This window comes from Oreochromis aureus, linkage group 14 (genome assembly GCF_013358895.1).
Source record: "Oreochromis aureus strain Israel breed Guangdong linkage group 14, ZZ_aureus, whole genome shotgun sequence".
Lineage (NCBI taxonomy): Eukaryota > Metazoa > Chordata > Actinopteri > Cichliformes > Cichlidae > Oreochromis > Oreochromis aureus.
Genome location: NC_052955.1, coordinates 14341334 through 14358490, shown reverse-complemented (window position 1 = coordinate 14358490; position 17157 = coordinate 14341334). Strand labels below are relative to the sequence as shown.

General features: G+C 40.9%; 1 protein-coding gene and 1 non-coding gene across 2 annotated transcripts; both read left to right on the top strand.

The window, feature by feature from the left end:
• Nucleotides 1–12029: 12029 nt before the first annotated feature.
• Nucleotides 12030–17133, top strand: hspa8b (heat shock protein family A (Hsp70) member 8b). Its single transcript, XM_031759958.2, has 9 exons — nt 12030–12418; nt 13927–14136; nt 14223–14428; nt 14643–14795; nt 15026–15581; nt 15686–15888; nt 15980–16178; nt 16267–16499; nt 16592–17133. Exons 2-9 carry the CDS (start codon nt 13932–13934, stop codon nt 16775–16777), a joined length of 1941 nt encoding a protein of 646 aa, XP_031615818.2. The 5' UTR covers nt 12030–12418; nt 13927–13931; the 3' UTR covers nt 16778–17133.
• Nucleotides 14865–14937, top strand: trnam-cau. Its single transcript has one exon. It is a non-coding gene; the product is annotated as a tRNA-Met (tRNA).
• Nucleotides 17134–17157: the final 24 nt, after the last annotated feature.

Here is a 17157-nt window from a genome sequence, read left to right as displayed (position 1 = left end):
CTCATTTTGTGCGGCCGGATCTGGAATGGTGTGCTATGACTTTTGGTGTTTATGAATTTTATAGTTTTTAAATATTAATATTTTAGTGAAAATTTTCCCCGCTCCTCTGCCAAACAGTTTTGACATTAGGATTACATATGTTAGATCATTTTGTGCAGCTGGAGCTGGACTATTATGTTGTGACTTTTGGTGTTTATGACTTTTATAGTTTTTAAATATTAATATTTTAGTGCAAATTTAGGCCAATTCATCTTTTGGCGCCAAATAAACAGACTTCATTTGTGGTGTGTTGGCTCTCTCTAGTGGTATGCCGAGTGGTACAGCCTGTCTACCCTTATTTGGATTACCGTAATGATGACAATTTCAACGGTGCGCACAGCGTCGCTGCTTTCAGGAGCCATTGGAATTTTTAAGGTTGCGCAAATCATTCAAAAGTTACGGTAATGCTTGGTTGAAAACTCAATATCCCACAATTCATAGCACGCCTCTACAGAGTGAACAATGGCGGCCACCACTTCGTTTTATATGTCTTTTATTCGTGTTTCTAGGTCACAAAATAAGCTTTTAAGATATTTTCAGGCGAGAATGTAGGTGTGTAAACTTCAAATATCTGCTTGTTTTATCAAGACATCCCATATTTAGCGACAGTGCTCTGACTACGTCGGTCCTGCCTGACAGCTAGCCGGTTACCTAGCTAGCTGCCGCGACTTGGCTGCAAATGGATAGCGAGGGGACTCTCTCTCTCCTTTCACCTCCCGGTCTCTCGCAAATGCTCGCATAGAATCGGAGTTACAGCTGGATGTGGAAAAATAACTGAGTTGTTTGGTGGTGGAGCTACAACAGAGGGCAGCTACCCAACGGTGTGTGACAGAAAGGACATGCCGCCAACGAGACATATGAGGTCGGGCAGGCGATTGCTAACGCGGTGGTCAATCATGGATCAGGGAAAGCGAAGGCAGGAGCGTGAGGTGAACTGAATTTCAGGTAAGAAGTTATGAACTGCACTCTATTTGGGTCAGATATAAACAGAGTTTAGGTGTAGTTTATTTAGCAGCAGTTCTCTTATGTGTTGCTGATAGTCCGGCTAGCTAGCTAGCGCCGCTAGCATAGTTAGCTCAACGCCGCTAGCAACCCTTCGTGAAAAAGCACCCAGTCTTGGCTTATATTGAAGCGGGTGAAACTCGTGTCAGCACCGGTCGCTTCTCTATTTGGGTCAGATATAAACCGAGTTTAGGTGTAGTTTATTTAGCAGCAGTTCTCTTATGTGTTGCTGATAGTCGGTTAGCTAGCTAGCGCCGCTAGCATAGTTAGCTCACGCCGCTAGCAACCCTTCGTGAAAAAGCACCCAGGCTTGGCTTATATTGAGGCGGGTGAAACTCGTGTCAGCACCCGTCGCTTCTCTATTTGGGTCAGATATAAACCGAGTTTAGGTGTAATTTATTTTCGTTGACCTTTTACAATCGTAATGCCACGGGTGTTTATATACAGCTGTGTGCGCACTAAGTTACTGACGTTGGACTTTATTTTATTCATTAGGGTTAGTTCATAGAGTTGCCGTGCCGCATAAACGGAATCGTCCCACATTCAGAGAAAACATTATGATTTATTCTGTCGCACGAAGCCTCCCCTGTCATTCTCTCTCGTGTTGAAACGTCAATCATGAAACTGATCAATGATCGGCTGTTCGCTCTTATTTATCGCGCTAAACAACAGCAGCACGTTTAAGCTTGATCAGCTGTTGTTAGAATTCTTTTGATTTTAATTTCTAGTATCAGCTGATGTTTGCTGGAGCATGAAGATGAAATCAGGAGATGTCCTTACTGAATCATCAGAGCTGAACTGGTGATGGAGAAACAGGTTTACACTTTAGGTGACATGAATGAGTTGAAGGAAGTTATGAGTTGTTTCTGAGAGACAAAGACCAAGCTCCTTTTTGTGTAGCTGACAGCTGGTAACTGTGCAGGGCGGATCTAGCAAAGCTTTTAGGGGGAGCTAGGGCATTAACAGAGAAAGGTGGACACAAAGATATACTTTTCTTTTCTTACTCTCATATAAAATATTTAGCTTTTATTAAATAGTTATCTGAATCTCACAACCAAAGTTTGTATAATAATACACAGGATTGGCTGTAGACCATTGTTCATAATTCAGAACACTGTAAAAATAACAAAAACAAAAAGTGAATGCATGTGTGAAAAGTGGTCTATAATGTAATGCTTCAAAGTGTGTTCATGCAAACATTGTCGGGTCTGCCGTGGTACAATGGGACTTCTGCTCATGAACCTGTGTGCACAGCGCCTGCAAATCGGCGCTGTACAAAGTAACTTCATCTTTACACAAAACTGTAAGCTGTCATCTGTGAAGCGTGAGCGGTGTTTGTTTTACCATAGTTCATGGTGGAGAATGGCTGCTCTTCTGAGTTTTGCTCTCTGTAGCCGTATGAATGGCAAACTACAGTGATTAGCAGCGCATAGGCACACATAAAATTTCTTCTGAAATTTTCGCTTAGTTATTATGTGTGCCTATGCCAAGAGGCACACATATTACTATTCCTCGGATTTATTATTATTATTATTATTATTATTATTATTCTCCAGTTTCGCCTGAAATTTTGCAGCTTAATCTCGCCCGCAGTTTTGAGACAAGCTTCATATATGTTACCTCATTTTGTGCGGCCGGATCTGGAATGGTGTGCTATGACTTTTGGTGTTTATGAATTTTATAGTTTTTTAAATATTAATATTTTAGTGAAAATTTTCCCCGCGCCCTCTGCCAAACAGTTTTGACATTAGGGTTACATATGTTAGATCATTTTGTGCGGCTGGAGCTGGACTATTATGTTATGACTTTTGGTGTTTATAACTTTTATAGTTTTTAAATATTAATATTTTAGTGCAAATTTAGGCCAATTCATCTTTTGGCGCCAAATAAACAGACTTCATTTGTGGTGTCTTGGCTCTCTCTAGTGGTATGCCGGGAGTGGTACAGCCTGTGTACCCTTATTTGGATTACCGTAATGATGACAATTTCAACGGTGCGCACAGCGCCGCTGCTTTCAGGAGCCCTTGGAATTTTTAAGGTTGCGCAAATCATTCAAAAGTTACGGTAATGCTTGGTGGAAAACTCAATATCCCACAATTCATAGCACGCCTCTACAGAGTGAACAATGGCGGCCACCACTTCGTTTTTATATGTCTTTTATTCGTGTTTCTAGGTCACAAAATAAGCTTTTAAGATATTTTCAGGCGAGAATGTAGGTGTGTAAACTTCAAATATCTGCTTGTTTTATCAAGACATCCCATATTTAGCGACAGTGCTCTGACCACGTCGGTCCTGCCTGACAGCTAGCCGGCTACCTAGCTGGCTACCCAGCTAGCTGCCGCGCTTGGCTGCAAATGGATAGCGAGGGACTCTCTCTGTCGTTTCACCTCCCTGGTCTCTCGCAAATGCTCGCAGACAGAATCGCAGTTACAGCTGGATGTGGAAAAATAACTGAGTTGTTTGGTGGTGGAGCTACAACAGAGGGCAGCTACCCACCGTGTGTGACAGAAAGGACATGCCGCCAACGAGACATATGAGGCCGGGCAGGCGATTGCTAACGCGGTGGTCAATCATGGATCAGGAAAGCGAAGGCAGGAGCGTGAGGTGAACTGAATTTCAGGTAAGAAGTTATGAACTGCACTCTATTTGGGTCAGATATAAACCGAGTTTAGGTGTAGTTTATTTAGCAGCAGTTCTCTTATGTGTTGCTGATAGTCGGTTAGCTAGCTAGCGCCGCTAGCATAGTTAGCTCGGCGCCGCTAGCAACCCTTCGTGAAAAAGCACCCAGGCTTGGCTTATATTGAGGCGGGTGAAACTCGTGTCAGCACCGGTCGCTCTATTTGGGTCAGATATAAACCGAAGTTTAGGTGTAGTTTATTTAGCAGCAGTTCTCTTATGTGTTGCTGATAGTCAAGTTAGCTAGCTAGCGCCGCTAGCATAGTTAGCTCGCTACCGCTAGCAACCCTTCGTGAAAAAGCACCCAGGCTTGGCTTATATTGAGGCGGTGAAACTCGTGTCAGCACCCGTCGCTTCTCTATTTGGGTCAGATATAAACCGAGTTTAGGTGTAATTTATTTTCGTTGACCTTTACAATCGTAATGCCACGGGAGTTTATATACAGCTGTGTGCGTATTTAAGTTACTGACGTTGGACTTTATTTTATTCATTAGGGTTAGTTCATAGAGTTGCCGTGCCGCATAAACGGAATCGTCCCACATTCAGAGAAAACATTATGATTTATTCTGTCGTTCTGAAGCCTCCCTGTCATTCTCTCGCGTGTTGAAACGTCAATCATGAAACTGATCAATGATCGGCTGTTCGCTCTTATTTATCGCGCTAAACAACAGCAGCACGTTTAAGCTTGATCAGCTGTTGTTAGAATTCTTTTGATTTTAATTTCTAGTATCAGCTGATGTTTGCTGGAGCATGAAGATGAAATCAGGAGATGTCCTTACTGAATCATCAGAGCTGAACTGGTGATGGAGAAACAGGTTTACACTTTAGGTGACATGAATGAGTTGAAGGGAAGTTATGAGTTGTTTCTGAGAGACAAAGACCAAGCTCTTTTTGTGTAGCTGACAGCTGGTAACTGTGCAGGGGCGGATCTAGCAAAGCTTTTAGGGGGGAGCTAGGGCATTAACAGAGAAAGGTGGACACAAAGATATACTTTTCTTTCTTACTCTCATATAAAATATTTAGCTTTTATTAAATAGTTATCTGAATCTCACAACCAAAGTTTGTATAATAATACACAGGATTGGCTGTAGACCATTGTTCATAATTCAGAACACTGTGTAAAAATAACAAAAACAAAAAGTGAATGCATGTGTGAAAAGTGGTCTATAATGTAATGCTTCAAAGTGTGTTCATGCAAACATTGTCGGGTCTGCCGTGGTACAATGGGACTTCTGCTCATGAACCTGTGTGCACAGCGCCTGCAAATCGGGCGCTGTACAAAGTAACTTCATCTTTACACAAAACTGTAAGCTGTCATCTGTGAAGCGTGAGCGGTGTTTGTTTTTACCATAGTTCATGGTGGAGAATGGCTGCTCTTCTGAGTTTTGCTCTCTGTAGCCGTATGAATGGCAAACTACAGTGATTAGCAGCGGCATAGGCACACATAAAATTTCTTCTGAAATTTTCGCTTTCTAGTTCTTATTATTATTATTCTCCATCTTCCGCCTAAACCGGCACGTATCACGCCCGCAGTTTTGAGACAAGCTTCATATATGTTACCTCATTTTGTGCGGCCGGATCTGGAATGGTGTGCTATGACTTTTGGTGTTTATGAATTTTATAGTTTTTTAAATATTAATATTTTAGTGAAAATTTTCCCGCGCTCCTCTGCCAAACAGTTTTGACATTAGGATTACATATGTTAGATCATTTTGTGCGGCTGGAGCTGGACTATTATGTTGTGACTTTTGGTGTTTATGACTTTTATAGTTTTTAAATATTAATATTTTAGTGCAAATTTAGGCCAATTCATCTTTTGGCGCCAAATAAACAGACTTCATTTGTGGTGTGTTGGCTCTCTCTAGTGGTATGCCGGGAGTGGTACAGCCTGTCTCACCCTTATTTGGATTACCGTAATGATGACAATTTCAACGGTGCGCTAGCGTCGCTGCTTTCAGGAGCCATTGGAATTTTTAAGGTTGCGCAAATCATTCAAAAGTTACGGTAATGCTTGGTTGAAAACTCAATATCCCACAATTCATAGCACGCCTCTACAGAGTGAACAATGGCGGCCACCACTTCGTTTTATATGTCTTTTATTCGTGTTTCTAGGTCACAAAATAAGCTTTTAAGATATTTTCAGGCGAGAATGTAGGTGTGTAAACTTCAAATATCTGCTTGTTTTATCAAGACATCCCATATTTAGCGACAGTGCTCTGACTACGTCGGTCCTGCCTGACAGCTAGCCGGCTACCTAGCTAGCTGCCGCACTTGGCTGCAAATGGATAGCGAGGGGACTCTCTCTCTCTCCTTTCACCTCCCGGTCTCTCGCAAATGCTCGCATAGAATCGGAGTTACAGCTGGATGTGGGAAAAATAACTGAGTTGTTTGGTGGTGGAGCTACAACAGAGGGCAGCTACCCACCGGTGTGTGACAGAAAGGACATGCCGCCAACGAGACATATGAGGCCGGGCAGGCGATTGCTAACGCGGTGGTCAATCATGGATCAGGAAAGCGAAGGCAGGAGCGTGAGGTGAACTGAATTTCAGGTAAGAAGTTATGAACTGCACTCTATTTGGGTCAGATATAAACAGAGTTTAGGTGTAGTTTATTTAGCAGCAGTTCTCTTATGTGTTGCTGATAGTCGGCTAGCTAGCTAGCGCCGCTAGCATAGTTAGCTCGCCGCTAGCAACCCTTCGTTGAAAAGCACCCAGTCTTGGCTTATATTGAAGCGGGTGAAACTCGTGTCAGCACCGGTCGCTCTCTATTTGGGTCAGATATAAACCGAGTTTAGGTGTAGTTTATTTAGCAGCAGTTCTCTTATGTGTTGCTGATAGCCGGTTAGCTAGCTAGCGCCGCTAGCATAGTTAGCTCACGCCGCTAGCAACCCTTCGTGAAAAAGCACCCAGGCTTGGCTTATATTGAGGCGGGTGAAACTCGTGTCAGCACCGGTCGCTCTCTATTTGGGTCAGATATAAACCGAGTTTAGGTGTAATTTATTTTCGTTGACCTTTACAATCGTAATGCCACGGGTGTTTATATACAGCTGTGTGCGCACTAAGTTACTGACGTTGGACTTTATTTTATTCATTAGGGTTAGTTCATAGAGTTGCCGTGCCGTACAAAGCGGAATCGCCCCACATTCAGAGAAAACATTATGATTTATTCTGTCGTTACGAAGCCTCCCCTGTCATTCTCTCGCGTGTTGAAACGTCAATCATGAAACTGATCAATGATCGGCTGTTCGCTCTTATTTATCGCGCTAAACAACAGCAGCACGTTTAAGCTTGATCAGCTGTTGTTAGAATTCTTTTGATTTTAATTTCTAGTATCAGCTGATGTTTGCTGGAGCATGAAGATGAAATCAGGAGATGTCCTTACTGAATCATCAGAGCTGAACTGGTGATGGAGAAACAGGTTTACACTTTAGGTGACATGAATGAGTTGAAGGAAGTTATGAGTTGTTTCTGAGAGACAAAGACCAAGCTCCTTTTTTGTGTGTAGCTGACAGCTGGTAACTGTGCAGGGGCGGATCTAGCAAAGCTTTAGGGGGGAGCTAGGGCATTAACAGAGAAAGGTGGACACAAAGATATACTTTTCTTTCTTACTCTCATATAAAATATTTAGCTTTTATTAAATAGTTATCTGAATCTCACAACCAAAGTTTGTATAATAATACACAGGATTGGCTGTAGACCATTGTTCATAATTCAGAACACTGTAAAAATAACAAAAACAAAAAGTGAATGCATGTGTGAAAAGTGGTCTATAATGTAATGCTTCAAAGTGTGTTCATGCAAACATTGTCGGGTCTGCCGTGGTACAATGGGACTTCTGCTCATGAACCTGTGTGCACAGCGTCTGCAAATCGGCGCTGTACAAAGTAACTTCATCTTTACACAAAACTGTAAGCTGTCATCTGTGAAGCGTGAGCGGTGTTTGTTTTTACCATAGTTCATGGTGGAGAATGGCTGCTCTTCTGAGTTTTGCTCTCTGTAGCCGTATGAATGGCAAACTACAGTGATTAGCAGCGGCATAGGCACACATAAAATTTCTTCTGAAATTTTCGCTTTCTAGTTGTTATTTAACATTGAGATTTTTTGTAAAAAATGTTAAAATAAAATGTAAGACTTATAATTACTTAGAATGTCTTTTTAACACATGGATATGTTAAATAAAGAATATGTCTATGACGATCACTACAATATAATCATTTTTCTTTTTCTCAGTGTTGTGTCAAGTTGTTAACTTTATCCAAAAAAATTGTATACTGTCCCTAACAGTGCATACCTTGAATTATGTAATCGAAAATATAAGTAAATTTATATATGTTACTTTACCATATTTTTGTATAGCTTCTATATTCCATGATTGTAATACTGATGCAAGCATATGGATACACTTTGTTACAGGCTTGTGGGATGAATTTTGTGTAGCTTGTTGCAGGCTGTGCCCTAAACAGTAAATGACATACATCCTGGGGCTTATATTGTATAAATATAGAAATTAGAAAAATTTTGATATCTTTTATTATGTGTCAGATTTCACATGGTTTACATTATTTTAAAATGCAAATGAACTGATTAGTTCTATTTTTAATGATAGTTTCAAATATGTAGATTTTTTTTTATAATTGTAACTTTATAGGGTAAAATTAATCTAAAAGCATTGAATCGTTTAGCACCACACCTACTGACTGCAATTACTCCCTGCTTTATAGGAAAGTCATGAATATATGCAACACCTGAGCAGTATCATAACATTTTTGTAACATAGGAGGTGTCCTTTTTTGTTTAAAAGGTCATCTCAGAGCACAGCACTAGCTCATACTGTACTGAAAATGGTAAACCAATCCCAGGATTTTTTTTTACCATTATTTTTATAAAGCTTGATGATCTGTGACCCACTTGTGTTTTTTTAAGAACTACACCCTGATCTCAGTGTCTGTTCTCACATAAATTTTAGGTGTTGGTTCAGGTTGTGTACTTTAGAGGAAGCCTCCAGCAGTGTCCTTAATACTTATTTAGCAATGGCACATAGAGGCGTGGTTAAGCAAATGCTTTCTGGTTCAGTCTGTACTTCACAGACTGCAAAGAGCAATATTCTTTCACTTTCTGATATTTACTTTATTAATCGTACCATAGCATACTACAATGTTAAAAAAATAAAATAAAATAAAATTATTCCAGAAGAAAAATTAAAATGTAATATTAGCATTTAGAGCAGTTTTTGGGGGGGTGGGTGAGGGTGGGGCTGGTGAGACAAAAGTACACACTCCGTCAATTCTAAGGTTTTACATATCAGGATATAATAAAAATCATAGTTAATTAGTTAAATACAACCTCAGATTAACATTCAAAATGGGGTTATTGTCATTATTTTTTTTAACAGAAAATAAGTCAAAATGCAGAAGTAATGTGTGAAAAACTAAGTACACCCTTACTGCTGCCATTAAGAGAGTGGAATTAAGACAATAAGTAGCAGCTAGATGACACTAATCACATGTACTTGATTAATTGAGCACGTGCAAGTACGACCACCTAAAAGCAGTTGTTTTGGCACTTCTTTGGACTAAAGCATTTAGTTGTGTGTTAACTATGTCAAGGAGAAAAGACATCAGCAATGATCTTAGTTGACAACTGTTGAAATGACAACAGGTGTGCTTTTTTTTTTTTTTTTTTTTACCATGACTGTATATACTGTTACTGGAAACTGGAAGGTAATGTAAAGTCACCATGTTTTATATGCAAAATTTTAATTTGTAAACTCTAACCACCAGGTGAACATAATAAAGTTTTAAAATACTTCATAGGGTCATAGTATCCATTGGGATTTTCTGCTCAGCGGAGCTGAGTGACAGCTCTCTTGATGAATTCAACATTGCAGTAGGGTGACAAGATCTGAAGACCAGATATGAGTAGTATTATTATGGTTTATTAGTGCTTTGTATTTTACTTGAATTCAATGTCCTAACTCCCTCTTAAACACATACAATACATTGAAGGGTTTTGTTTTTGTTTTTAAGGGCTCATGCAAGAAGTTAACTATTGTTAACTATTGCTTATTGCTCTTCTATCAGGTAATTATGTGACAATCTCATCCTTTACAGAGCCACATATTTTTGGCTTATGTAACTGGCTTATATAAACTAGATACAGGACACTGTGTTGTTATGTGGGCAAAGTGGACACATGCCCAGGACCCTGGAGACAATGAGGCCCTCTGATAAGCTGTGCACTCCTCCTGTTCATATAAAGCCTCCAGCACTGAGACGAAAGTTATTATAGTTAACTAAAACTAAACTAAAACAAGAAGAATGGTTCTCTGGAAATGTTTAAGATGACAAAAAAATAATTAAGGACAACATTTTAAAGGGCACCTGTCACTTATGGGCATTGAAACTAAACTATGTGGCAGCTGGACTTTAATAATTAAAATAAAATAGTTTCTAAAAATTCTTGCTATGCACACGCACACTATTTACATGAAATACCACAACCACAGTCTAGAATCCTAAAACAAATGCTTCCAAAAGCTTGGAAAAAAAAAGACAGCCAAGGTTGATGCATTTCTGAGGTCACCTGGGAAATCATTCCAGAATGTTGGTGCAAGGTCAGCAAAGATGCCCTTTTTGAAATAAGCTTGGGCTGCAGGATGGTCTAGAATGATTGGGAAGCAGACTTTAATGATCTTGTGGCAGGAGGTGCAAAACCAATTAAAGCTTTAAATACAGTGCCAAAAAGACACCAGAAGATTTTTAAAGTGTGTTTGACTCCTTCAGGTTTATGTAATGTTCTGATTCTAGCTGTATATATATAATAAACAATATGAGTTGCAAGCATAATCGTATTACTGTATTGTGTAATTGTACTCTTGTGTATAGGTTGCATTGTGTTGCATGTTCAGGGTCTGTGGTTATAAGAGGGAAAAGAAATGTTGACCTTGTCGTGTAACAAATATACACATTGTACTTTGGGGAAAATTCTTCCCTTCTTGACATTCTTGACATTGAGTGATGGTGAGCAGGTACTGATGTTTCTAAACAAGAAAAGGAAGAAAAAGAGATTTATTACGAGTTAATCAATTTTTTTACAAGAATGCAGCAGCAGGGGAAATTCATTGTTTCATCCAGGAGTTGAAGCTGTATCACAGCAGCTTTCATACATATATCAGTCTGTCAGTGGGGTAGTTTGAACTCTTGGTGGCAGAGTGGGGACCACATCTGAGGAGGCAGAAATAACGTCAGAGGGCCTACCTGGAGCAGTGGAGGTGGATGGATTGATCTAAATATTGATAGTACCGGTACCAAAGCTGATATTGGTATCAGATCGATACTAGCACGATAGGACTGATACTCTGTTTCTAGCCTCTAATTTCAGTATGTAGCTGACTGAATCATGGGGAAATGAAAAAATATACCTCAAAAATTCAGTATGAAAAATTTCAGAACCTTTCTGTATTGACTGTCATGTCTATATTGTGTCTATATTGTGTCTATATTATACTGTCATTTATATTATATCTATAAAGCTGTGTTTGTTATGTTAAATAATTATTCTGAAAAGTGTAAATCACAGTTATTTAGTGTTCATTAAAATGTGTATAGAACCTGAAAACTGATGATGATTCATCTCATACGTCATGACACATTGCTCTCTACATAAGCTACCTTTATAAGTTAGAAGTATCAGTATTGGTATTGGCAATACTGGCCAAGTATTCACTTAGTATCAGATCGCAGAAGCGCACAGCACAACAGAGCAGTGCCTAGCTGTGCGTCTGAGGTAAAATGGTAGTGTTTCACTATTTGTGTATATAGTACTGGTGTGCTTTTTGAGCAACAAGCGCACTTGTTGCCTAATGCCTAAAAACTATGCTTCTTACAATGTACCTGGAAACTCCTTTTAACCTTCCACATAACCTGAAGAGTACCTCCTCATGAGTGAATGATAGTTTTCCTTGAGAAGTCTTAATCAAGCTTAATGCAATGGTCTGGTCAGATCTGTTTTTTAGGATCTAAAAATTAAGCTTGCTTTGAAAAGTTAAATGCTGCAAAATCAACCAGTGAAATTAAGCAGTGAAATTAAGCGGGTTGGTGTGAATGGCTGAATTAGGTATAGTTCAAGTCCAAGAAATATTTGTAACACGTGAAAGATTTTAAATGACCCAAAGACTACTGATAACAAGTTTGTGTGCTTAAATCTAGCAAATTTGCACATTGAACAAAGAGGGAAAAGGTGCCCACAAGGTCACTTTTGCCCAGGACGCCATATCAGGTAACTCCAGCAACGAAAATAACTCCTTCAGGAGTACCTGAGGCGGGAACCTGTGGAATAAACCAGAAACTGTTTGGCACTGCTGGGTCATTCTCCTCAGTGTGTTTGCTAGTAATTGCTAGAAACGAAACTTCAACTTTAGTTTTTTTTCACTCTGTATTTTCCTGATAGCAACTGCTTTGGAAATCTGCTGACGGTATTTTTAATTGGACCGCTGGTCGAGGCAGTCGAAACTGACGGGAGAGGATTGGCCAGCATCGCTCCTCCTGTGTTCTAGAGAGTTCGGAGTGGGAATAATATTGAGGAGGTCCGGCCGCTCCCACACACATACACACACACTACTGACTGATAGCGGGGATCAGGACCCGTCACACCCAGTCACTCAGGGCGAAGGCAACCTGCGCCACAGTAGGAAAACAACAGAGGTGAGTATAGAGAGGAGAAGCGTGTGGCATGCTAACTTCAAGTGGTTAGCGTCACGTTAACATCATTAACGGCTGCAGTGTGGTAATCTAAGCTAGTTGGTGCTTTTGTTTGCTGTTGTTTTGTTATTAGGCTTATCTTACTGCCACACATCCTTAAGTATGCATGTTAAGTCTAGCTTAACCGATAGGATGCTTGACAGTTAGAATGACAAACAACAGGTATAAACTGCTACTGCTGCTGCATGTTCCCTCTTACCCAAAACTGTCGGGATGAAGTTTCTAATATGCGTTAAAGTTGCATAAAGTGGGAAGAAAGATCCAGAAAGTTCGCAGGCTTCTGAAATATGAAAGGGCACGCCCACTCGCACTGCTGCTGATAGATTGGCATGGACTTGCTGCTGCACAGTCACTCTTTCCCGTCATCACTCCCAAAACAAATGCATTGCAGTGTCCATAAACAGTGTTAGCGAAGCACATCAGTATAAACAGCAGTCAGTGCAATTTGCAAATTCAGCTGCAAGTTGTCATATTTTGCAAATTAAGAATGCAAGCTAAAACCTACCTGTCATTATCTTTATCAATATAGGAATGTTCATGCAGACTGTAATAAATCATAGCTAAAATCAACCCACTGTTAATCACAGTCCGAACTGGGGCTTTACCACTTATCCAAGTTATTAAGTTTGCTCTTTTTGAGAGACTAATCAGTTTATATATATATTTATATATCAATCAGCTCTGCTTTGCATTTTGCTAACCCAAGCCATAAAGCCCTGGCTGTTATCAAACTGCCAGTCTCCACATTTCTGCTGCACCACTACTGGCAGCATGCCCCACAGGAGGAACCCACCCACCCACTGGCATGAAAAGTTTGTTATAATGACCTCCCATGTGGTTTAAGATTAGGGTATCATTACAGTGTGTTGGTAATCTGCTACTGTAGCAACAGTAAACATGGCTTTTCCTATTTATCTGTTTTCCCAACGTTTTCCACGTAGTTTCACTCAGAAATGTATTGATAGAATCCCTTTTGTAGTTTATATTTTTGAGATTATAAAACAGAATATAGAATATTAGTTTCTTATAATGGCCACTAGAAGTGATTTTGGATGGCGCATTCTTGTTAGACCAGCAGCAGTCTGCACACTAAAAACACAGAGATAAAAATTTTGATTTTGATTATAAGTGTCCAAATACCTTATTCTTGGAAGAGGCCCATGCTTTCCTGTCGTCCCTTGTTAATGTAATAAAGGCACTTAATACCAAGTTCTCAGAAAGGAGGAGGCCTAGTAACAGGTGTGGTGGACTTAACTTTCACTGAAACCATTTGTTTGAACAGCTCAGACTCTGATAATAGCCTCATTACCCCATACTACAAGAGTGCATCATGGTATCCCCACCCCACCAGTGCTTAGATAGAGCTTAAGTTACTCATCTGTTACATATCCACACTGTCACTTTAGTGCCAGTCTGTGATTACCAACTATAAATAATGATCTTATTCTCAGGAACCATGTCCAAGGGACCAGCAGTTGGTATTGACCTGGGCACTACCTACTCCTGTGTAGGTGTTTTTCAGCATGGCAAAGTGGAAATCATTGCCAATGACCAGGGAAACAGAACCACACCCAGTTATGTTGCATTCACTGACACGGAGAGGCTGATTGGTGATGCAGCCAAGAACCAAGTGGCCTTGAATCCAAACAACACAGTATTTGGTATGCTTTTTTTTTTTCTTTAGAAAAGTCAAGAATAGAAGATGAGCTGTGATGTTTCTGCGTATTAATCCTTTATTGCTTCCCAGATGCCAAACGTCTCATTGGACGCCGGTTTGATGACAGCGTTGTCCAGTCAGACATGAAACATTGGCCCTTTACAGTGATCAATGATGCTTCACGGCCCAAAGTAAAGGTGGAATACAAGGGTGAGACCAAGACGTTTTACCCAGAGGAGATCTCCTCCATGGTGCTGCTTAAAATGAAGGAGATTGCAGAAGCATACCTTGGCAAGGTACTTCTGAACAAAAAGATTTATAATCTTTTATTTTAAGTCTCTCTTTGCCAGCAAGACACAGAAATGTCAACAGTAGACTGCACTGCTTGTGTCATGTTTACTTTAACAGCCTAGATACCTCCTGGTTTAAAATTAACTCGAAAAACCTGCTCATCACAGTTCTCATTGAAAGTCTTATTAAAATTTCTAACCTACTGTTTTCTTTTTCCAGACGGTAACAAGTGCCGTAGTGACTGTGCCTGCCTACTTCAACGACTCTCAGCGCCAGGCCACCAAAGATGCAGGGACCATTTCTGGGCTTAATGTCCTTCGTATCATCAACGAGCCCACCGCTGCTGCCATTGCTTATGGCCTGGACAAAAAGGTATGGTAGAGTATTTTGATTTTGTGTTGAAAGCCCTAATAAAAAAAAAAAAAAGTGATAAATCCTCAGGCCTCGTTGGCGCAGTAGGCAGCGCGTCAGTCTCATAATCTGAAGGTCGTGAGTTCGAGCCTCACACGGGGCATATGTCTTAACAAATTTCCCACGCGTGGGACTAATAAAGGTTATCTTATCTTAAATCTACAAATTACAATTAAATGCAAAATTTTTAGGTTGGATCAGAGAGAAATGTTCTCATCTTCGATCTGGGCGGTGGCACATTTGACGTCTCGATCCTGACAATTGAAGACGGCATCTTTGAAGTGAAGTCCACAGCGGGTGACACACACTTGGGCGGGGAAGACTTTGACAACCGCATGGTGAACCACTTCATCTCTGAGTTCAAACGCAAGTACAAAAAAGACATTAGTGACAACAAGAGGGCAGTGCGTCGTCTGCGCACGGCATGTGAGAGGGCCAAGCGCACCCTGTCATCCAGCACTCAGGCTAGCATTGAAATCGACTCTCTGTACGAGGGCATCGATTTCTACACCTCCATCACCAGAGCCCGGTTCGAGGAGCTGAACGCAGATCTGTTCCGAGGAACCCTGGAGCCTGTGGAAAAGGCGCTCCGTGATGCCAAGATGGATAAGGCCCAAATCCATGACATTGTGCTAGTGGGGGGTTCTACTCGTATTCCCAAGATCCAGAAGCTCCTGCAAGATTTCTTCAATGGGAAGGAACTCAATAAGAGCATTAACCCTGATGAGGCAGTGGCCTACGGTGCAGGTATGGCCCTGTGTGCTTAGAAATAGAACAACTGTCTTGCACTACAGAGCTACTAATGAGCAACATTTAAGACTTGGTTTCACTTTTGTTTGTTTTTTTTGCAGCTGTGCAGGCAGCCATCTTGGCAGGTGACAAATCTGAGAATGTGCAAGACCTGCTACTGTTGGATGTGACCCCCTTGTCTCTGGGCATCGAGACTGCTGGAGGGGTCATGACTGTGCTGATCAAGAGAAACACCACAATCCCCACAAAGCAGACCCAAACCTTTACGACCTATTCAGACAACCAGCCTGGTGTGCTCATTCAGGTAAAACTAAAACCTCAGTCCCCTCTTCCATTTGTTTACTTAAATGGAAGACTGAAACATTGAAAATGCTTTTTTGATGTTTTGTCATCAGGTGTTTGAGGGTGAAAGAGCAATGACAAAAGACAACAACCTCTTGGGGAAATTTGAGCTCACCGGAATCCCGCCAGCCCCACGTGGGGTTCCACAGATTGAGGTGACATTCGATATCGACGCCAACGGCATTATGAATGTGTCTGCAGTCGACAAGAGCACCGGCAAGGAGAACAAGATCACAATCACCAATGATAAAGGTAACTAGGAAGTAAACTGTAGCGCTGTATCCTGACTGTGAAAATCGAGTCCTTTGCAATTAAGCCATCTTTTTGCTCTGCTACTCAGGTCGCTTGAGCAAAGAGGACATCGAGCGCATGGTCCAGGAAGCTGAGAAGTACAAGGCTGAGGACGACGTGCAAAGAGACAAGGTCGCTGCCAAGAACGGTCTGGAGTCTTACGCCTTCAACATGAAGTCTACTGTGGAGGATGAGAAGCTGAAGGGCAAGATCAGCGACGAAGACAAACAGAAGATTTTGGATAAATGTAATGAGGTCATCAGCTGGCTGGATAGAAATCAGGTATGAGTTTGTGCTGATCTGTGATTAGAAACCTTGAAAATAAATGCTCAGGATAAACTTGCATTTGAGTCCCTCTTGTAACTTTTCTACAGACCGCAGAAAAAGATGAGTTTGAACATCAGCAGAAAGAGCTGGAGAAGCTGTGCAACCCCATCATGACCAAGCTGTACCAAAGTGCAGGTGGAGTTCCAGGGGGGATGCCTGGCGGCTTCCCCGGAGGTGGTGCCGCTCCTGGAGGAGGAGGATCCTCCGGCCCCACCATTGAGGAGGTCGACTAAGCCGCAGCTTGAACAGATGTGCATGAGCCTGTTCCCTTTGCTCCTGAAATGTTCGTGTGAGAGTAACACCATTCATGTTATCGCAGCATTATCTAAATACTCAAAACATTAACTTCCGTTCTCTGTTGACTGTTTTGACTTTTTTCTTCATCTTTTTTAAACTTTGTTTTGTATGCCAGGCTTAAGGCTGTATCTGCACTGTGACTTTATTGATAAACAGTCTCTCTTGGCAGTGAAGTTCCTTTAAGTTAAGATGGTTCACATTTGCATTCCCAGTGTTTTTCTGGGTTGATATATGAAGCTAAAACTGTTGCTTATTGCACAACGATTAGCTAAATTAAACAAAATGAAATATTTTCATGATTTCCGAGTCATTTATT